The 23,908-nt window shown below is 35.6% G+C and overlaps 1 protein-coding gene across 3 annotated transcripts in view; it reads left to right on the forward strand.

Annotated features, from left to right (window-relative positions):
* Nucleotides 1-23,908, forward strand: part of LOC129945537 (dual specificity protein phosphatase MPK-4) — a 172,917-nt gene that overhangs the window by 18,927 nt on the left and 130,082 nt on the right. For 2 of the 3 annotated variants that reach the window (XR_008781501.1, XR_008781500.1), the window contains exons 4-6: nucleotides 5,536-5,771; nucleotides 5,844-6,284; nucleotides 6,348-6,506. Coding sequence is in view for 1 of the 3 variants with exons in the window: in XM_056055343.1 (XP_055911318.1) it covers nucleotides 5,536-5,771; nucleotides 5,844-6,284; nucleotides 6,348-6,451 (781 nt within the window). In the remaining 2 variants the exon portion in view is untranslated. Of the gene's footprint in view, nucleotides 1-5,535; nucleotides 5,772-5,843; nucleotides 6,285-6,347; nucleotides 7,003-23,908 lie in introns of those variants that run through there. The other variant, XM_056055343.1, reaches the window with a different exon arrangement.

Genomic DNA, 23,908 nt, shown 5'->3' on the forward strand with positions numbered 1-23,908 from the left:
TAGATGAGAGCTATCATGTCCTTAAGCTCAGAATTGCTTACTTCTTCTTTTGTAGTGTTGTTTTCCGGCGTAGACATTTTTGTATTTAATACAGTTCAATTTCAAAAGAAAATTATGTGAACTATTAATGAACGTTAATATTTCCTTATATTTATTTTTATTTGTGTTAGCGGTTCGTATCTTTGCTTATTTATGGCCAAACTGAAATGGAGGTGTCGCTAGTGGTTTTATTTGTTGAATAAATATTGTTATATATTTCTGGGGATAATATGATAAGTTTTGTAATCTATCAATATTTATGTTTATTTTGTATAGTGAAAGCTTTATTCTTTATTCTATTGACGTTTCACTTTGAGAATTCTATTGTATTTGTAATTTCCCACACTAAAAACTTGGTTTTTTAGGTTTATAAATACCTGAAGTTCTTATATTTTTATTCTCACTATTGGAGAGAGTTCTTATGCTTCAAAATATTCACTTCTCAAGAATTTCCGTACTATATTTGTATTTTAATTTCTTTATTTTTCCACCACTCACAAACTTTGCCAACTATCACCAACTATCACAGTGTTGCCACCTGTGGTTTAATATCTAACAGTGTAAATTAAGTACAAAATAAAGACATAATATCCAGAAGAGCAAAACTATAAAAAGGAAAAAGCAACCCATGCACTTTCTTAACATAGCACGCATATTAATAATAAAAATAAATAAATTGGGTGGCGCAATAGTTCGTTAAAAACTAGGGCCTAGTGTTTTACATATGGCATAGGCAGGGATCGAACCCAAGACCTTTGGCATGACAGTTCAACGCAATAACTATCCTGCCCCGGATACTATTGATAATAAAATTGTGTAATTTGTAAACGCTGTTCATGTGTAAGACGATTTTTGGTTAAATTATTATTAGCTTTATATATCGAGCCCTTCCCGCCATTTTATCGTAAGCGACATTTTCAAGAAAAAAGAAAACTTAATTATTAAAATTTGATAATAACACATAGTACCCGTGGCATGATGGTTAGTGCGTTGGACTGGACTATTGCGACGACTGGAAACTGAAAATAAATGTCCAGAAGTCGGAGACAATTCTGTTCCGGACTCCGTTGGCTGGGGCCACGAGGGATACGTGCAAGAATTGGCGCAAGATGGTCATCGTTGATCTTCATGGGCAACCATTAGCGAGCAAAAGTGTAGTGAAGTACCTCGGTATCTGGTTAGATCAGTATTTATATTTCGACAGACATATAAATGCTGCTCTGAACAGGGCCAGAGGAGCCTTTGCTCTGACGAAACGGCTGTTTTTTAGCAGTCGGCTTGACCCCAGAGTGAAGGTAATTTGCTACATGGCCCTCATACGGCCAATGATCGTTTATGGTTGTCCTGTGTGGTTCAACGTTGCCCCTTCCCAGATGGAGGAGTTTCGAGTGTTCGAGCGGCAGTGTTTACGACGCTGTACCGGCTTATATCGAACAGCCGAGTCTTCTTATGTGCATTACTATTCCAACGAGGTCCTATACAACGGGGCTCGAATCAACAGAATTGACAATTTCGTGATAAAACTCGTTCGAGGTCACATTGCAAGAGCTATGTCTTCGACCAACAATTTAATTTTCGGGGCGTTCTATCCGAACGACGAGTATTTTGAAAGTGCACGCTTGAGCGGGTTCATCCCACCAGAGGCATTCCTCTTTTTAGACAAATGCGGTCTGATACAGGATAGATTGGCAGTTCCGTTAATCTACCACGTCAGACGAAGAACCGTGGATAGGCGACTCCTGTACAATCGGGACGTCATGGCACAAGGTGGAGCAGAGCTCCTTCGGTTCAGTAGGGCTGTGTCCGAACGGGACCGAACTGATAGGGTGAAGCAGGAGAACCAGTTTTGGTGGCTTCAATCGGCACTTGATAGTGGGTAGTCGGGATGGGGTTTTAAGCCTTGGCCGGCTTACATACTTGTTTAATAGTATTAGGGTTTAGTTTTAAGTAGAATAGGCATGGTGGCACGAAAAGAAATAGAAAAAAAAAATACAAAAAATACAAAAAAAAAAAAAAATAATAAAAAAAGAACATTAAAAAAAAAAAAAAATAAAAAAAATAAAAAAAATAGACAACAAAATATGAAAAACAAAAATGTTAGATAGTTAGATTTGCTGCTGTGGTTGTTCTAGTTTTAAGTAGTTTATAGGTAGAATAGGTAGTTTAAGTTAGTTTTTAAGTTTTATTTAAGGACCTTATTTTAAGTAGTTTGTAAGTAAAAATAAATAAAAAAAGGTTATTGATATTAGTTTTTTCAAAATTTTCTAATAAAAACAAAACAAATAAAATTTAAATTGAAGTAAAATAGATCTTAAGGCCGAAAGGCATTAGTCATTAGTGTTATAGTTTAGCTTAGAGTGTCCGTATGGGACCATTAAGTTAGTTGTAAGTTATGGATAATTAGGCTAGTTTTATGAATTTTTGTCTAGCTTTAAGATAGGTTTAAGATGAAATAAATAAAAATGAATTAAAAAAAAAAAAAAAAAAAAAAAAAAAAGTGCGTTGGACTGTCATGCAAGGGGTCTTGGGTTCAATCCCTGCCTGTGCCACCTTAATTTAAAAAAAATTAATTTTCGCGGGTACTGCCTCTTGCGAGGAACTGACAATTCCTTCAAGAGTAATTCTTGTCATGAAAAAGTGCTTTCTCAAACTAGCCGTTCGGATTCGGCATAAAATTGTAGGTCCCCTCCATTCCTGACAACATTACTCGCACACAGGAATGGTTGAGAGTTGTAAGTCACTAGGCCCTGGTTCACAACGGACTGTTGCGCCACCCCATTTGATTTTGATTTGAATAACACATAGAGCTTTGAAGGCTATTGCGATTTCTTAACTTCCGTAGACCTACGTTGGGGTCGTTTTCGACCCAAGTTTTTTTTTTATTTTCAGATATTTTAAAAACTAATAATTATTTTAAGCAATCTCTCCATGACTTTGTTGCTTGTACAGTTTTAAATCGAAATCTAACCGCCAAATTTATTGGCATTGCTTTTTTTGAATTTGGGTCTTTTTTTTATATTGGGTCGTTTTCGACCCGTCATATGTTTTCGTATTGTGTGTGGACATTTCTTTTTGAGTACATTGAAAAAAGGACTGAATTTTATTATATTTACTTATATTCAATCAAATAATAAAACGTTAAAATGTCCAGTGGTTGTTCAAGTGATGAAGAGTTTTCTTCGGGTAGTGATGAAGATTTTGTTCCTGAGGAGTATGAATCAAGTGAAACCGATGACGAATGTGAAGAAGCACCTGTGGATTCCGCGAATAGTGATCGTTTGCTTGTTTCGAAGGACAACACAATTTGGAGCCCAGTTCCATTGACTCCACCTGGTAAGCATATTCACATTTCATCGGTTCATTCGTTTTTAGATTGTGTTTTTAGTGGCCCGAGCCCGTTCCGAGAATGTGATAGCAATGAAACCGGGTGTTACTCGCTACGCTATTGCCCGAGTTCATGTATTGATGGATTCATTTTTATTATTTTTTCCACCTCATGTTGAAAAAATTATTATAGAAAATACAAATAATTTTGGGCGCTCTAAGTTTGGCGACAAACACAAAACCATGAACGAAGATATGCTTTATGCATATATTGGAGTTTAGATTCTTGCAGGTGTCTACAAGTAAGTTGTTCCATACCGGTTGAAAAGTAGTTTTGTTTTTCGAACGGATTTGGTTTTTTGCAGATCGAAAACAGAGCGCATTGAGGACTTGTTTGACGCCAATTTCGGGCGGCCCATCTTCAGAGCTATTATGTCTAAAGAGACTTTCCAATACATTACGAAAGTTCTACGTTTTGACGATCCAACCAGCCGCAGACAAAATCAAATGACAGCAATTGATAAATTTGCACCTATTCACAATTTATGGGACAAATGGGTTGAATTGCTTACTTTATTTTACAACCCATCACCATGTGTTACGGTGGATGAACAGCTACTAGGTTTCCATGGCAGATGTTCCTTTAGGCAGTACATGCCTAACAAGCCAGAAAAATATGGTTTGAAGTTTTGGGCTTGCACTTGCGCTGAAACATCATACGTTTGGAGGATTCAGCCGTACCTAGGAAAACCAGTTGGAGGTGAGGCTGAAAAAAATCAAGGTGAGCGCGTGGTTCTAGACCTAGTCGAAGGATTGAAGGGCCACAATATTACCATGGATAACTTTTTTTCTTCATACCAACTTGGGCAAAAATTGCTCCAGAAGAATCTGACCATGGTCGGCACTATGCGAAAAAATAAAAGAAGTATACCACCAAAACTTTTATTAGAAAAAAAACGACCACTATTTCAATCAACTTTCGCATTCACGGATTCCACTACACTTGTTTCGTATATGAGTAAGAAAAATAAATGCACAGTGGTACAAAGCACTATGCACCACAGTCTTGAACTAGGACCTGAACCCAAAATGATGCCGGAAATTATACAATTTTATAACAAAACAAAAGGTGGTGTTGACAATGCCGATAAAATGCTATCCGGCTTTAGGGCAAAACGAAAAACTAATCGTTGGCCGATGTGCGTATTTTCAAACATTATAGACATATCAGCATTGAATGCTTTTATAATTTTTACTCAAATCGATCCCGAGTATCAGACATCTCGTGGCAAGCAAAGCCGGAAAAAGTTTTTGAACGACCTAGGTGTTGAGTTGACTAAAAACTATATATGCAACAGATCAAGACCACCTCGCGCTTCATGTTCAATTACTCTTCAGGCAACTATCAAAAATGAAAGTGAAAATTTCAATCCAGTTGCCAAAAAGCAAAGATTTTCTTCTCCACAGCCAAAAAAGCGTGGTAGGTGTTTCATTTGTGTTGAAGAAAATTCAACAATAAAGGACAACAAAACGGAGCTTGTTTGCTGTGGATGCGGCAAGAATGTTTGTAAAAGTAAACACAATCGCAACGTGTGTGGAAGGTGCTGAATAAAATAGTAGTAAGAACATATATATATGTACATTTTATACATTTCTAATAAAATATCATTAAAAAAGATTCCGTTTTAATAAATATTAATTTTTTGCGTAAATACCTTATTAAAATATAGGATGGTCGAAAACGACCCGTAAACGTAGAATTAGTCGTTTTTTTTAAACGTAGGTCTGCGGTTAAGCATAATTAATAATTTCCAATGCTGATTATGGGTACAAGTTGTTTCAAGGACTAGCAGTAAGCTTTTGATTTGTCGTTTACGATAAAATTTATTTTGGTGCTTACAATAAATTTGCGGGAAGTGCTCGATATATTAGCATGAAAAAGTGCTTTTTTAAATTAGCAGTACTCGCACACAGGAATGGTTAAGAGTTGTAAGTCACTAATCCGTGGTTTCCAACGGACTGTTGTGCCACCCAATTTATTTAATTTTATTTATATATATTAGCCTTGTATCTCATTTCACATTGTACATTTAGTTGTATTTAATATAACTTTTTGAATGCGTTTTACATGTTTAATTACTGATCTTATTACCTTATTTTTTTATTATTTAGTTATTTCGGTGTAAGTCGAAGTTCAACAGCTGTTATCGCTTATATGATGAAAAAACACAATTTAGAATATCAACAAGCTTTTGAAATAGTCAAATCTAAGCGTAAATTTGTACAGCCTAACTCTGGTTTCGTGAATCAATTGAAACTTTATCGACGAATGGGTTGTACTATTGATCCTCAATTTGATAAGTACAAAGCGTATCGTCTAAAATTAGCTGGCGAACAAGTTAGAAAAGGTATGATTAAGAGCTCAAGTATATATGTATGTATATAAATACATTTATTTTATAATCTAATAATAATTGCAGCAAAAATTCTTCCTCAAAATTTTACGAATTTAATCAAACCTGATCCTGCAATAACTCAAGAAAATCCAGAACCAATAGTTTATAGATGCCGAAAATGCCGCCGAGTAGTTGCTTCCAAATCCAATGTTCTTCTACATTCGCCTAAAAATGGACCACTTTCACAATTACCAATCGATGATGGGACTGAAAATACAAATGCTGCTGCCACATCAACTGTCACCACACAAGAAACACCCGTTGCTGCTCCAACACGACTCATCGATCAAATTGCCGAACAAATACGCAGAGTATCAGTTTTCGATAGAGCTAATGATGCAAAATGTAAGAGTATTTTGTTTCTGGAACCCATCGCTTGGATGAAAAATATTTCTAATAATACTCAAGGACGTTTGAATTGTCCTAAATGCGAGCAGAAACTGGGTAACTTTAGCTGGATAAATGGTAAGTTGAATTTTATTTTAGTTAATTTAAAGTTTATAATACGTTTTTTTTCTTTTTAAATAGGATGTCAATGTCCATGCGGTGAGGAAGTTTCACCAGCGTTTTATTTAATTGCATCAAGAGTAGAACTAACAAAAGCAGTACAAAACGTGCAGACCACTGTTTAAAAATATAAACAATAAATTCATAATCATAACAATTCAACATATCAAATTGATTTTGGTAAGCGTTATTTAATAAGATAAGAAAATTATGAGCAATCGCAATAAGTTATATTTGGTACCTTAAGTTTATTATGAGATTGAAATATTTAAATTGGACTAATTAGTTTTAAACACATTTAACAAAGTTTGAATGCAAGATCATTTTGAGCAAATTAAAACCAAATTAAGTTAATTGTTTAAGCCATCTTCCGTAAGCGTCATATAATACAATTTTAAAATTATCTTAATTTATATTTTTTTTTAAGAGTGATTTTAATTACAATAGTAAAAGCTTTGTCAAAAGTCGCAGATTTAGTGCGCTGCATAAAACTTATGTATGCGATTCAAAGTAGTAAACAAACTTTTGTTGAAGCTATCTTTAAAAATTATGACAAAAAAGAAAACATTTTATTTTTAGAAGAACTTATATCAATTGAATAATTTACTTTAAGCAGAACAACTTCTTTCGTTCTTTATTATAAATTTTCTCGCAGTGTATAAAGTCTTGAAGGACGCTTATTGAAACACAAAAATATAAACCTATTTCATAGTTTTATTAGATTATATTTATACATAAGACAAAATGTCCTTAAAATTCTATTTATTTTTCGCTTATTTTCTTTAATTATTTCTTTCAATCTTCTCTGTTTCAACATCTTCAAAAGATAAAGTCTGACATAGAAGATTAATTAATAGACTCTCAAGCCTCTTATCGACGAAAGTTATGTCTTCAATTAATATCTAATATGTTTGTCCCTTAAAAAGACTAACTATTTTTCCCCACGCTGACTATTTTTGTCCATATACTTTGGATAACGGATTATTACAGTTGTTTTCGCTTCTTTTAAAGATTATTTTTTACAATGTATGGCTTTGTTACAATTTCTTTACTTATGTTTACGGGGAGGAATTATGTAAGGAGTAGGAATCTTCATATAATTCTGTTGCTTTTATAATCTACCTATAACTCCAGAAGTTCGTAGATGGGTTTATTTGATAATATGTTGAAGGACTGTATTTTGAAAAAAGTTTATTTATGTGTTCAAGTTCATCTGAGCTCAAAATGAATTTCGGAATTATATTAAGTTTGGCGAGGATAATTGTTTTAGCTTTATTTATGTGGTTTGACAGAAAGTCTATATTGTATATAAGAGCAGAGTAATAAAAAGCGCGCGTGGTTTTACCAAGAAGGTTAATAAAAGAACAAAAAAGATCGGGGTTGATGATATTTGAATCGTTGCTGTCATCTGCTGCATCGGTGATCATCTTTATACGATGGTGAATCCGATGGTTTGATACATTTGTCGTTGGCATTTGTATCATTTTCGTTGAATAGTTCCAATTCAACAAATAGTGGTTCACTTGCTTTCGCTACATACCTCGCGCATTCGAGATTTTTGTGAAGATTCACCTGCACCACTGCTTTCGTTGATGAATGTTACGTTGCGGCTCTTGAAAACTAACTTTTTCACCGGGTCATACAGACGATAGCCTTTGGTATTTTCATCAAATCCAGTAAGTATGTATTTTTGAGCCGTTGGATCATACTTTTTGCGACTTATCTTTAGAATGTGTTTTATAACTCCTCAGACAAAACGAGGTTGTAGAAAATCTTCCTCATCTGAATTGGCATCTAGAGCTGGGACAGGTACCGTAGCTGGTTTGTTCAGAAACATTTGAACCGATTTCAGGGTGGAAAGAAATGTTGTCTCCATTGATTCTTGGCTTTTTCTTTTCTTTCCCGAACTCGAAATCGTTGGTGATGGTTCTTCCAAAAGTTCTTGGGTTGGATAAGGACCCAGAAAACAGTCCTCATTCAACTGGTTGAAAATTTCGCTAGTCTGTGAATCTTGGTTTTCTGCTGTCAAATTAACATTGCCTTTTGTGCTGAAAAGAGGAATGTAAATGTAGGTATTGAATGATTTAGTGTACCGTATAATGTACTTACCTTCTAGGCTTCATATGGTTTCTCCTAAACCCCATTTTAACACGATACTTCCATCCGCAGTCCGGTTCTTCAGCGACCTGCCAAGATTTTGGTTTGCACTTATATCTCTATAGCAGGGGTTGCTGAGACCTTTCCATTTTTTTTTTGCACAGATCAACTGAAAATTATTCGGCCCTATCGAGGTAACCGTCGGAGCGTAATTCTCTCCGATTTCCTTCGAATCAGAGACATTTTGCTTCAAGGTAGTTGTCCGATCAGCTGATCATTCATCATCTATAATTAATGTAAATTTTTCTGATTTTAACACCGAACATAGTTCAGTTTTCGATCATGGTCCAATAATAGTTTTAATAAAAGAAGTGGATTTGGTTCTTCCACATTTTAGGGCTTTAGCATGAGACGAATCAATGCAAACTGATTTCTAAAGATCGGGTAAAGAATCCATTAAACGCAATGAGAGATTGTGTTGTATGCAATACATAATACACTTTATCTCGTCCCTGGTTTTCGAATAATTGTCATCAGTTATTGTTGAAAACATATTTTGGATGGGTTTTACTTCATTTTTTGTGTTGATTTAATGCATATGAAGGGAGGAATATTCATGTCTTTTCAAATGTCTAATGTTGTTTGAAAGAGTTTTATTGCATAGAATACTTAGACTTAAGCCATGGAAAATCGGCCTCCCATACCTTCCTATCTTTGTTACCATAGGTCTGTTTTTCTATTAGTTTTTCTTGATTTTGCCTACAAAAAATAAAATATAGGTAGTAGTAAATTGAAGGTACCTTGTCTTCGTTCAGCATCTTGAGGTGTTCGGAAACCAGTTTTTTTTTAAATCTGGGGTCTAAAAGTGTTGAAAGTATGAGCGCTGTCTTGGGGTAATAAGGCTTTAATCGTTTGCTTACTGACTCAGTGTCTTCAGCACATCCATGGCTTCAATAGTTTGAATTGTCATCTCTAGGGATATTAATTTTGTGGATATTCCTCGTGTAAGAGGTATATATCCTTGTTACGAATTTTTCTCCTGATATGGTGGTGGTGGCGGTTTCGAAGCATTCGAGAAGTTGTATTATTTCTTTTATTACTTCAAAATTTTCAGTAGTCAATGCAGCAGGAGCTTTTTGACTCAAACTAATTGCTATAGCCAGCTCAGCCCGAATTTCGTATAGTCGTTTAAGCATATTGTAAGAACTGTTCCATCGAGTTTTAACTTCTTGTATTAGTTTTAGCTGTCTTCTTTTATTTTGCTTTTGAATATCCTTTAAATTGTCACATGCTACGGTACATTTAAGTTTTCATTATTTGTATGGTCCGAGATATTTTGGTTTCAATTTTAAGCCAGGCCCAAACTGGGTTCTACGTATGGCGACCAAATTCTTGATTTTGTAAGTAATGGCTTTCTTACGTCTCCTCAGGTTATATTGATAGTTTTCTTACTGAATCGCCTGGATGTTGGCCTTGACTTCATCTCTCGTTTCCCTTCTGGCTGTATCAAATTAATCGTACATCTCTTCATTCAGCATATCTTGGATATCAGGATCAGCTTTAAGTCGCATCTCTAATCCCGTCATGATTTTAAACGGCGACATCTTCGTGCTTCGAGGCGGTGTATTATTTATAATTTGTTGAGCCTTGTCAACATGCCCATACCACAATCCAGCGCACAGTGCGTTCGATTGTATGGAGATGATGGAAAAAAATCAATTTTCAAAAACTAAGCTGAGTTTGCATACAAAGTTTATTGCAAATGTAATAACAACAAGTTTTACAAAGTTTAGCAAAATTTTCACGCCCCCTGCCACGCCCACTTCTTAATATGATTATTTATATCTAGAAAACGACATGCACGATTTGAATAAAACTGTAGAATTTTGATGATCGAGCTCAAAAATATAAAATGGTGTCGACCATATCCGCCCCCTGCCACGCCTACTTTTGTATAAATGATTTAATTCAGGAACTTGTAATTATAAAACTCGAAAAAAAATGTCCGAGCAGTGTTGCCATCGTTTGATGAACCAAAGCCTTGCTTTGGTTGGTCAACATTTAGTCCCATTTTTGTTTTGAATTCAATCTGAATGCGTTTTTTTTCTATTTCGAAAAGAGTTTTGTATTCCTCTCCTTGGACTCGCCATTTTTTAAAGGGCAGCCTATAAGCAATGTGCAACATACATTCAAACGACCTTATCCAGAGATGGAGAGTTGAAAGACCGAAACGATAGTTTTCTTCGTTTGGTTGTTTCTCATAACATTTGGCTGTATTCATTTCGCTCGGGAGTGCTCCGCAAATATAGCATTTAGATGATGAATTTGTTCCGGATAAGACATTGCACACACTTCCATCAACCATGGTCATATAAAACTCGAAAGAAACATTGCAGATTTGTCCTGCTATCATTTCGGTATGGTCATAAAGGCTCATTATTTTTTCTTGCATATTTGTCTCCTCCCGTCTTACAAGATCGGAACACTCTTTTTTAAATAAAAATTTCACGGGCCTACAATGTAATATTGATCCAGGACGATCATTTACCCAAAGAGAAACACCAGAATCGATATCGACCAATCTTAGAGGTACAAATGCTATAAGGAACAAATATTCGTCCGAGTTTTCAGTATTATCAAATCTTAGCTTATAAGCACTATGGTTGCCACTGCCATCAAAACCCCATTTGCAAATTAGTTTAGCTTTTGTTTCTCTACTCACTGTGACAGATTTGCAAATGCTTTTAACAGTTTTCTCCATAATATCCTGAAAATCAACTTCCGCTGAAGATTCCGTAACGTCGCATTTTGGAAGAATACCAGCCTTAGCTTTCCGTAATGCGTAAATACTTGGGAAGCAGTCCTTGTGCAGAGCATTCACGGTTTTTCTCAATACCTCATACTTTCGTTCTGTTAAGTCAAGGTCAAGATACAATGCAAGGGCTGCTCCCGGTGACAAAAACTGTTGCTCTGAATTTGAATTAGTGCTTGAATTTAATGCTGCTTGGTCTGTAGCATACTTTAATTCCTCGAGCGATCTTGTCCTTACCAAATCATGAACTTTTTGTTTTTTAGTTTTTTGGCAACACTCAACAAATTCTTTTTGCGGTCTCCCGCGCTTATTACTAAGGTCTTGGCTTGTCGATGCACTCATTAGAGTTAGGATGTTTTGGGGAAAGGAGTGAAAATTGTCAAGCCAGTCTTTATTCTTTTTTAAAAACCTATCACGTTTTCTGTGGCAACTTTGCCAACGTTTATTTATTTCCGAGCAAATTGTTGATGCGTGTTTTTCTACGATTTCTTGATCTTCAGGCTCTAAATTTGATTGTATATTTAGTTTTAACTCCATAAACTCCAAAACATCACGCACACGGGCTGTTGAGTTGGAAAACCAAACATCAAAAAGCTCCCTATTTGAACACATTCTGTAAAAAATACTTGTAAACAAACACTTGTTGCAAGAGAAAGCGCAGGCTGCTGCAAAAAAATCTTACTTTTTTTAAAAGGTATAATTGTGTACTTTCTTTAAATAAAAACACTTTTTTCCCATCGGACCCCTCCAAAAATATATAGCTTATCGAAGTTAGTACTTAACACGCACAAAGAAGCTTAGATTTGGACTCTCAAAAAAAATATAAATTTACATGCAAAAAAAAAATAATGCAGTTAGAATAATAATATTTTCTCTCCTGAATATGAATCTAGCAAAAAAAATATCATATGTTCTTTTTTTCTTCAACAAATGCTCTTTTGAGCATTAACGAAAAATCTTACTCTCATTTTTTGTTTTTTTTTATTGATCTTCTGAGCATCTCTGACGACAGAAGATTGAACTTTATCATAAATTAACTGTTGATTCATTCACTCAGACTAATTACCTTGAATTTGGCATACTTGCTCCACATTTTTGGCAAATTTTTTTTTTTGATTTTTTTCCACTAGTCGCCGCACTGTGCAGCGTCTTTCAAATTCATCTTGGTGAGCCGTGGTATAAGGATCCGGTTGATCCTTTCAACTTGCCCATTCCCTCTCGGTACTCCGGTCGTGATCACCAGGGGAACGATGCCTATTTTTACGCAATAGTCTTCGAAAGCATGGGAAGTAAAAGCCGTTCCTCGATCTGAAATAAGTCTCTTCGGATTCCCAAATACAGCAGCTTGTTTGCTTAGACGATCTAGAACTTCTTCTGTGCCAGTATCCTTGGTGGAATACAATCACACAAACTTTGAAAAACCATCAATGACAACCAAAACATGATTGTATTTCTATGTGGTACGTCTCAAGTGCACTCAAAATATCCTTGTTCTATTTATCAGATTTCTTGTTAGATTCGAAAAACTGATAGCGAGATTCTCCCAGGTCTTCCGATAGAATATATCAGCCTCTCCTGGTAACCCGTACCAGGAAAAATAATTTCCCCTCCAACAGAATATTATCAGAATTACTGATAAGATGTACCAGTTGCCTGATACAATCTAACAGGAAAAGATAATCATTTTCCTGGTACTTGCTACCAGCATACTGGTAGTATTTACCTGAAATATTATTTTTTCCTGGTAGAATGTACCTGTATTCTGGAACAATTTACGAGGCCTTCGGGTACTTTTCCTGGTACCGGTTATAGAATGAATGTTAATTATTTTTACTTACCATTTGCTGGAAACTCTGAAGCAAAAAAACCACAAAAGACCATACGAACTTGAAAAGAAGACACCCCAGAAATTGATCTTATAACAAATAAAATATTATTATTTTCTTTGAGAATATGAGTTTTTATTATAAATACTTAAACGTAAAAATTTACAATCAGTTTAACTTTTATTGTTTCTTTCGCTTTCAGCGAATTTTAATGACTTTAATAGATTTCGTGCCTTTGGATTTGTTGCTGATTCGTCGATTTTGTAAAAATAGGTATCAACAAATTCCCAAAAACTGTTGACATGATTTTGAATACGCTATATTTAGCGTACAAAATATTTTAATACAAATGTCGAGTACCCGGTCGAAGGTAAATACCCTGTAGTGCGTGTTGTCGAAATCTACATGTATTTCTTCTATTTCTTCGAATGAACCGAGTAACGTAATTAAGGGTGGTTGCGACTGTAAATGTTTTGCAGCCAGTGCATTTTGATTTTCTTTATAGTCTTGCTGCTGAGCTAACAACCTAATTGATGCATCTTTTCTGTCAAAAACCGTGAAGCGTTTGTTACCTTCACGTCCACTTGGCTGCAGGAGATAGTGCAAGTGTGTGAACAACATTGTAGACCTGGTGTGAAGTATTTATATTATGAAATATGCAAAGTATTATTACAAACTTTTTGAAACAATGTTCGAGTTGGGATCGGATTTCTGTGTTAATAATTTTTTTTCGGAAAAATGAATTGCAGCATTAACTTATTGAAGTCATTCATTTTTGGGCCCTCCAAAACAATGTCCTTATTCCCGAACATTTTATTGAAATCTGATTCGATTTACAAAGAAAAAAATATTTGAAAGTTAGGTATCTTTTTTTAATGTTTTGATGAATTTCGTTAACAGTGTTTAAATAAATAAATGTGATACATTAATTAAAGTTTGAATTGTAAAAATATCATTGAGGTAAAAAAAAGACAAAAGAAACAACAAGCTAACGTTGAATAAAAAAGTGTTTTTTTTTTCGTACGTATTCATGTCCGTTGGAAAAGTTGATAAAATGCCATTTCTCGTAAAACTCACTCCATGAGATTGTTTTTGAATTCGCCTTTTTTAGATCTGATTGTCGAACATTGAATATACTCGTCCATGCTTTTATTCTTTCTTGTACATTTATTGTAAGGAAATCGTGTTTCATTTGCATGCACACTTTATCTTCATCACCAGAATTTCCTTCGGACAACTCATCGAGTTTTAGCTTTTTTTTTTTAGACTCCCGCATGCATAATCAATTTATGCTTCGAAATTTTTCTCACATATTATGAAATTTGTTTGCTAGAATTCCTTTGGGATTTTTTAAACCTTTCTTGTGGTCATATAATAATCAAGCTATATGATAAGACAGAAAGTATAAACAAAGATTCAATAATATAAAAAAAATCTTACAGGATCTTCATTAAAAGCGACACGGATTTCTTCGGCGAGTTGCATTAAGTCCTTTGACGAAAAATAGACATTATTAGCACTCGAATAGTTTATAGTTTAGTATTTAGAAGCAGAAAGCAGACGTACAGATTTATTGTCAATATTGTTGTTAATATGAAAATAGCTTTTAATCGTTTCCCCTTCGTTACAGTTCAAAATATCCATTCATTTTTTGCTGGCTGATGTATTGTACAAAAGAGGCGAAGAACAACTAGTCGTCGGTATTGAAGAATTTTGTATTACTGAATACGAGAAGTCATCTAGAGAACGGTTGAAGGAAATTGAACCAATCTCAATTTTCCTTGCAAAAACTTTTTATAAAAAATGGCTCTGCCACTTTCAATACGGGTACAAAAAGGCTCTCATCTGTTACATAGGTTTAAGATTAATCTATACCTAAATGAAATAATTGAACTTAATTTTTATTTACCCACAAAATATTGGTGACATTGAAGCGGAATTTTCCATGAAATCAATAGATTTTTAAGATCTTCTGTTTTATTTTGTTTTTTGAAATCGGAAGATATTCCTTGTCGAACTTTGTAATTATGTATATAATCTAAGAAGCAAGTATTTTGCATGTGGCAATCAGCAAATGACACTATTTTCGGACTTGTTTCATTTAATAAAAAGTGAGCAAATTTTGACGGAAATTTGAAAGACAATGTAATTGGGATGTTTCGTCTACTGTTTATGACTCTTGCATATTTCTTAAACTCCTTATATTTAGCTTCAAACTGAAAGCACCAACAATTACTAGGCACTCCACTCTTCCCAATAACCAATGGATAATGAACCATAAAGTGATGCTTTGGCTTTAAAGTATCATTAAACAATCTTACGTAATCAAAATGATGCTGTCGAATAAGTTCAGCAATATGTTCAATCAAATCATACAATTTTGCATTGCGAACGGATTTCATGATACAGTTTTTCGGGATTCGTAAAAATTTCCGATTACGATGGAATTCATGATAGGGCTGATTATCTCCAAACGCACAAATATGATAATAAGTACAATTTTTTTAATTTAAATATGATAAGTCTTATTGGTGAGCAAAAAATATACAACAGTAAAAACAAATAAATAATAATTGCCAAAAAAGTAAAATAATTCATACCTTTGTCCCAATGGGCTTTGAAGTTCCGCAATTTTTTGAATAATAAGTTGAGTATGTATTTGTATGTTTATTTTTAAATAAAAACGATTATAGTTTTCTTAAAAATTTGTTTTATACAATTTATTAAAATTTTTTGTTACAAACAATTATTTTAAATATAAATAAAATAAAATTAGCGACGCGTTTCAGAACTCATGTTCCATCATCGGGCTAATGTTTACTGTTTTGAGTAAACAGTAGCCCGATGATGGAACATGAGTTCTGAAACGTTCTGTTTGTAACAAAAAGTTTTAATAAATTGTAAAAAAATGTTTAAGAAAACTAAAATCGTTTTTATTTAAAAATAAACATACAAATACATACCATTTTTTCTTTTTTCCTGGTAAAATTTTTTTCAGGAAATCTGTGCCTTCCTGGTTTTGGTACCGGCTACCAGGATCCAGATAAATGATGGTTTACCATGAAAACATTATTTTTTCTCGAAAGATTAGGCCTAGCATATAAATCACTTAAAAAAAACTACAACATTTATTTTGAAGATGATTCTTACATTTATTTAAATCTAATTTAGTTTAAATAAAATTAATAGTATTTGTTTCAATAGGTATTTCGATTGGACCATCGTTTTCATTTAGTGGGATATCAGCAACATTTAAGTTTTCATTATTTAGTAACTGTTTATTCACATTTTCTTGTGTTTTGATTTGTTCTGATCTGACAAAATAATATCTTTATGTTTATTAATTAAGTCGCGCTTAAAATGTGCAAAAGATTTAAAAGTATGTGGACATTCATTTTGACAGCATTCGACATTGCTGTTCGTATTAAGTCCGTGTAATTTAAATACATAAAATAAATCTGTAATTGTGTTGAATTCATTTTTACACATAAAACATATATACATGTAGGCAATGGTTTCACATATAAGATAAATAAAACGAAAATGTAGTTATTATATTTTACTGGATATGTGGGATTCTCTTCCCACAGTTTTGTTCAGAAAAATGAAAAGACTCACTTGGTTAGTTTTTTTTTATCAAAATCAATTTAATCTGGTTCAATTTAATTTAAATGGTTTACAATGAATTTTAATGTATTTAATCAAAATATAAGATACAACTTTGAGAGAACAAATAGTGGAGCGCTCACTCAGTTCAAGGGTTAACTCTATACTACTCGTGATTTCGTTCTTTTCTGTCAATCTTTCATCCTGTCTGTTTTGTCTCGTACCAGTGCTGTCGTCTTCTGTCTGTTCTGTTCAGTGTAGTCGGTATGGGATCCTACAGATTTTAGTTTTAAAAATAAGATTTTGAAATTACACAACAAAAAGACACAACTGACTCTTGATAGACTGGAAAACTGAATGCTATGAAATATTGAGTGGAACTTATGTAAAGAGAGTACATGGCTGCCTGATAGCGTTAAGTTCTGTGTTTTGATGCAGCTAGAGGACTCGGTTTTCTATTTAGTGATTTTAATTGAGGACAGCTTTCCCATTGATATTTGTACATTCGTGATCGGAATGCTTCATCTTTTGGAAATATATCGTTGTTTGAGAGTATGATTACAGGTGTTCGGGTTATGACAGCATCCGGCATATATTTGACCTTTGCGTTGACAGTGTCACCTCCGAGAATCATCTTTAGTGTTTCTTCAGCAGATGGTTCCATCATTGGCTCGTTCCATAGAATCACTCGTCGGTCACAGCACTCCATCAATGGGAAACTGCAATACCTGTTGAAATTGCCCATTTGGCCAAAATTAATAAAATAGTGTATAAAAGTATCTAAAAAAAAGTTTTTACCTGCATTCGGAGGCGATAAAATAAATAATGAATTTTTCTTTGGTATTCGTTTATAAATCTAATAAAAATCGTTTTATTTTCTTAAAATTACCGGAAAATTGAAATTTTAACAAATTATTCTAATGAAAAACCGAATCTCTAACATTATAATAATACGAATCGATATTACCAAGAGGATCATTAAATAACAAATAGTTGGGTTGAATTTGCTTATAGAATAGATTAAAATCTGAGATATTCATCTCGTTGAATTTATTATTTACAATTCTTAGACAATTTTTTATTAAAACACTATTGCAATCGTAAAATCTAAACTTACTATTCAGCCATAGGCTAGTCGAGAAGATATGCCTTACTGGTGATGTTGGCCGTGATAAAAGAAATTCGATGATTTGGTCGCCTTTTCCTCCTTTTGGATATTGGGAGTCTTCTTGATTTGGTGTGCCACTGCTGTCAGGAGTTTTGTTACCTGCTGATCGATCGGATCCACACTCGAATTCGTGATGAAGGTTGTCCGATAATCTGCTTCCTTCCACCAGTTGTTCTTCTGCACATTCGCTATCTTTGAGAAGTTGTAGATGTCCATCTTGATTACCCGGTATCCAGACTCGCCCGGCGTGCTCCAAATACACAAGCTGTCTGGGGTCTTTTTGCAAATAGATTGACAAATCAACCCAGTGCTGGATCTCGTAGCTGTAGGCGGGAACAATCCTCCTAGAGTATCGTCTGGTTGTGCATGCCTCGATATATTTTCTGAAGGCACAGCGGCAGCTGCTGTTGCTGTAGGAGCAATCGTGGACGACATGCAGGTGGTTGTCGTGTTCACATACGGCAAGGTAGCTTCCTGTGAAGGCAGCTCGTAATTTGCTAGTATCCAATCGCCCTGTTCCACCGTCAAGTCTTCGTCCGTATACATCGTGTAGTATACGGTTTTTTGGAGGCTTCTGCAAAAATCCTGTAAGCAAAAATTGTATTAGTATGAAAAAATCTTGTATATATTTAAACAATTTTAATACAACAATTACTTACCCTTTGAGAAAATTGCTGCAAGTTTACTTGTTGAGCTTTCAGGTCTTCGCAAATATTTAAAACCGCTTGCTGCATTGTATATACTGTCCTCTTCAAATCGTACTTCTTGGCCTTCATATACTTGCTCACCAGTTGTTTCAATGTTTGCGGAGCCGTCATCATGAAATCGTCCGTCCATAGTATCAATATGATTTTCAGGGATGTAAGCATACCCGTCGTCGTGCTCGGTCCCCGCGTCGAAAACTCCAAAATCTCGTCCACCGATGAATTCCGTGTCAACGTCAATTTCTTGTTCGCCGCATTCGTCGTCGTAGTCATCGATGATGATTTTTGCTTTTTTGAGTGGTGATTGGCCTTCGTCGTTGTCATCGCCGTCGACGTCGACGCCGTCAAAGAATCGGATCGCTTCCGCTTCACCCGGGTCGTACTCGTACCAGTCTTCTTCACCGTCGTCACTGCTTTTTCTTCTTCTATTGCTGCTGCTCCTGCTGCTGCTGCTGCTGCTCCTGTTGGTACCTCCTCTGAAAAAATTACCTCGTCCACTTGTGATTCCATCTTCTGACCATATGGAATGTGATCGTTGTCGTCTGACTCCACATCCTGCTCTACGTCTGAATTCACTTCAGAATTCACCACCAGATTGTCCTCCTGATCCTGACTGTCCTGCTGCTGCCTTTGAAGTTGATGCCGACTTACCATTGTGTCTATTATAACGATCACTTAACATTTGAAAATTGCACAGTACATTGCACTCTATTTATACTTAAAAATCATCTTCATTCACAAGGTTATTAACAAAAAGATAAAAATATATCTTTTAATTTATGCTTATAATAATAAAGGAAGTTCATAAAGATAATAAAGATATCATATAAATTTTATATGTGCTAAAAATTATTGAATTTTATAAGTGTGCCATCAAAATAAATATAAAATTTCTTTATCTTTAAAAAATCTTCACCCACAGCAATTATGGATGGATGGTAGGTTATTTTATAATCTAAATTCTTACATTTTTGAACCTCTATCCTCCTTTCAATATCGTTAACCCTCTACTGCATGAATTATTATTTAAAGAGAAAAAAAATAAAATACCTTTTAAATAGATTCTTTGGGTTGTTTTAAGACATCTTTAATTAAAAACCAAAAAAAATTTATTTGTTTAAATAATAAGAATACAGGCCAAATTTGGCTTCGTATGCATTAACGGTTTTAAAACTAGAACATTTTTGATTTCAGTTTAGGTAAATAAAATATATGAAAAAGCAACAAAATATAAGGAAAAAATTATTTATAAACAAAACAGAACAATTCATTTAATAAATAAATAAATGAAACAAAACAAAACAAACAATTCATTGTATCATAAAAAAGTAAAATAATCTTTAAAAGTTGTGTGTTTATGCGCCATGAAATTTAGAAAAGCAATTTCTCTTTTCATTGTAACACAAATAAGCTTTACATTTTTAGCAATAAGTAAATGAACGAAAAGTACAGTCGTTTTGACAAATTTGGCGGTTCTTTTTTATTTGTGGGAAATGACCGACGTTGTCGAATCGAACTGATAACAATGGAAAATCTTGATGTCTTTCAGGACGCTTTCTCTTTGGTGTTGATTGCGTAAGTATTTGATGGAGCTCAGCTAAGAGCTCCTCCGGTTCGGCGGAACTTATGCCCTTCAGAAGGGCCGTCTTAAATTTCTCACTTTTAGGCGTGTAGCTGAAGAACTCAGCTGTGGCCTCTTTAAGCAACTCTTTCACTAACTTGTATCCAGTGAGAAACACTGGACCGAATAATTCTTTTCTTTTTCGTTTAAAATTTTAATAAGAAATTTGCCCTTAGTGGCGGACTTGCATACCTGTTTAATGTCCTGTATGTCAACCCGGTATGTCCTATTTGGTGGCACCTTTTCCTTATCGGGCTGTGGTTGTTTCTGGTGTTGCTGCTGCATTTTCTAGTGTGCATACAAGCTAATCATACCTGACACCATTTGGGCGTAAGAAAATTTGGGATCCACGAATTTTTGTATTGGAGCCTGTCGAACTGTTCGACTTCTTTCGGCTTTTTGACTTGCCTGTTTTTGTTTTATTTGTTGGACCTTAGGGCAACCCCTATAGTTAGCCGGGTGCTCTTGGTTTCCACAAAGGACACACTTGAGCAGGGTCAAATCCTCAACCCGCTCATTCCCCAGCTTACATTCTCCTTCGTTGTGGGTTTCTCTGCACCTGACACAGCGCAACTGCCTATGGCAGTTGGCATTGGCATGGCCAAACCTCTGGCACTTCGTACATTGTAGAATGTCGTCGTGCCTTTTTAATGTCTCCCAGTGTACAGCTTGATTGTCGAGAGATTCGATTCTCATCACACTCTCAAAACTGCTTTGGGGCGATAATGTTACGAGGAACATTGGCAGCCTATAACCCCCTCGTCTGGACTTCACCGTAGTGAAAGGGTTGACCCGATAAAATCGAGATCTTCCGTGGCTTTTTGACGGAGCTCAGCTAAGAGCTCCTCCGGTTCGGCGGAACTTATGCCCTTCAGAAGGGCCGTCTTAAATTTCTCACTTTTAGGCGTGTAGCTGAAGAACTCAGCTGTGGCCTCTTTTAGCAACTCTTTCAATAACTTGTATTCGGCCAGTAAGAAGCACTGGACCGAATAATTCTTTTCTTTTTCGTTTAAAATTTTAATAAGAAATTTGCCCTTAGTGGCGGACTTGCATACCTGTTTAATGTCCTGTATGTCAACCCGGTATGTCCTATTTGGTGGCACCTTTTCCTTATTGGGCTGTATTTGTTTCTGGTGTTGCTGCTGCATTTTCTACTATGAATACAAGCTCATCATCCCTCACACCATTTGGGCGTAAGAGAATTTGGGATCCACGAATTTTTGTATTGGAGCCTGTCGAACTGTTCGACTTCTTTCGGCTTTTTGGCTGGCCTGTTTTTGCTTAATTTCTTGGACCTTAGGGCATTCCCTATAACTAGCCTGGTGCCCTTGGGTTCCGCAAAGGACACACTTGAGCAGGGTCAAATCCTCAACCCGCTCATTCCCCAGCTTACATTCTCCTTCGTTGTGGGTTTCTCTGCACCTGACACAGCGCAACTGCCTATGGCAGTTGGCATTGGCATGGCCAAACCTCTGGCACTTCGTACATTGTAGAATGTCGTCGATCCTTTTTAATGTCTCCCAGTGTACAGCTTGATTGTCGAGAGATTCGATTCTCTTCACACTATCAAAACAGCTTTGGGGTGGTAATGTTACGAGGAACATTGGCAGCCTATAACCCCCTCGTCTAGACCTCACCGTAGTGAAATGCTTGACCCCGATAAAATAAAGATCGTCCGTTGCTTTTTGACGGAGCTCAGCTAAGAGGTCCTCCGGTTCCGTGCAGAAACTTATGCCCTTCAGAAGAACCGTCTTAAATTTCTTACTTTAAGGCGTGTATCTGAAGAACTCAGCTGTGGCCTCTTTTAGCAACTCTTTCAATAACTTGTATTCGGCCAGTAAGAAGCACTGGACCGAATAATTCTTTTCTTTTTCGTTTAAAATTTTAATAAGAAATTTGCCCTTAGTGGCGGACTTGCATACCTGTTTAATGTCCTGTATGTCAACCCGGTATGTCCTATTTGGTGGCACCTTTTCCTTATTGGGCTGTATTTGTTTCTGGTGTTGCTGCTGCATTTTCTACTGTGAATACAAGCTCATCATCCCTCACACCATTTGGGCGTAAGAGAATTTGGGATCCACGAATTTTTGTATTGGAGCCTGTCGAACTGTTCGACTTCTTTCGGCTTTTTGGCTGGCCTGTTTTTGCTTAATTTCTTGGACCTTAGGGCATTCCCTATAACTAGCCTGGTGCCCTTGGTTTCCGCAAAGGACACACTTGAGCAGGGTCAAATCCTCAACCCGCTCATTCAATTCGAGATTCGATTCTCTTCACACTATTAAAACTGCTTTGGGGCGATAATGTTACGAGGAACATTGGCAGCCTATAACCCCCTCGTCTGGACTTCACCGTAGTGAAAGGATTGACCCTGATAAAATAAAGATCGTCCGTGGCTTTTTGACGGAGCTCATCCAAGAGCTCTTCCGGTTTAACTTGCCCTTCAGAAGGAGGAGAGAAGTGTTGATGTAGATAATCTGCTCTGTTTGTATTTACCTTTGGTATCCGAGGTAAATAACATTTTGCGGCTGTTTTAATGTAGCCGAGAGATGATATGTAATTAACTAAGGGACTAAAATTTGCTCCCATTAATTCCAAAGCTCTTCGTTGATCGCTTGTTACATATACGTCTTCGTATGATGTCAAGCCTAGGTTTCTTGAATGCTGTAAAAGCATGGCTTCTTCTAGTTTAAGATCGAGCTGTAGGAGAGTGACTCGATATAGAGCCGAGCCGAGGTTTATCGCTGTGGGCTGATCGATAACATTAAGTTGTAGAAACTTAACCATCAAGTTACGGGTGATAAATCCTGCTGCGCGTGTACTCACTGGTACAATAACGGTGCGACTCACTTGCTGAGCCTGAATGTTCTTCAATGTTTCGTTAACATTAAAAATTATTATCACTCAAAATTAAACTATTTGTGCACAAATATGAAACGCGACTTATTTCTGTGCAACAGGATGAACGAATGCGGATAAAAGAATAAAAACTTCTTTGTGGGTAACTGAAAAACGGTAAATGGTTCAATACAGATGTCACTTTTTGTTAATTACACCGCTAGTGGTTGTAGATTTGAACGCATTTGTTGTGAAATGAACATATTTAAATGTCAGTAACGGTATGGGCTGTTTGGGTGTATGTGGGATCTTAGTAAATGAACTGTGGTTGCTTCATTCTTTGTATGAAATAAAATTGTATTATATTGGTTGTAGATTTAACACTTTTGTGATGCAGATACAACGAATAAATGTTTGTACTTTTCACAATTAAATTCGAAAACGCGCTGTAGTTCTTACGACTAAAATATCCAGTTGTTTCTACGTATTTGGTACAAAAACTAAAGCAACTGTAAGAGTTACAATTAATTGTGAGTTTAAATACGTTTGCTATTTATTATACAAATTTGGTTTTTGTTGTAAAATTGACAGCCACATGTTGTAAAATTTATACCGTCGTTTCTTTTGGTGTACCATTCTTTAGAAGATGTTGGAAAAGTTGTCTACCGGCAACGCTTGTCCTGGCTGCGGCATCTATTTAGGCGATGCCTGCTTCGCCGTGTAACTGTATGGTAATGGTGGGTAAATCATTACCTAGAGTTGTCTTTAAATATTTAAAGGAGACGGTCGAGGGACCTTTGGGCAAATCTTTGCAATTAGGGCAGTTTGATCTAACATACCCTGGAGTAGCAGTGGATGACTGGTTCATTCGTCACGTTGTTACTATTTTTGCTTTCTATATAAATAATAAATA

The sequence above is a fragment of the Eupeodes corollae genome, chromosome 2 (genome assembly GCF_945859685.1).
Source record: "Eupeodes corollae chromosome 2, idEupCoro1.1, whole genome shotgun sequence".
NCBI lineage: Eukaryota > Metazoa > Arthropoda > Insecta > Diptera > Syrphidae > Eupeodes > Eupeodes corollae.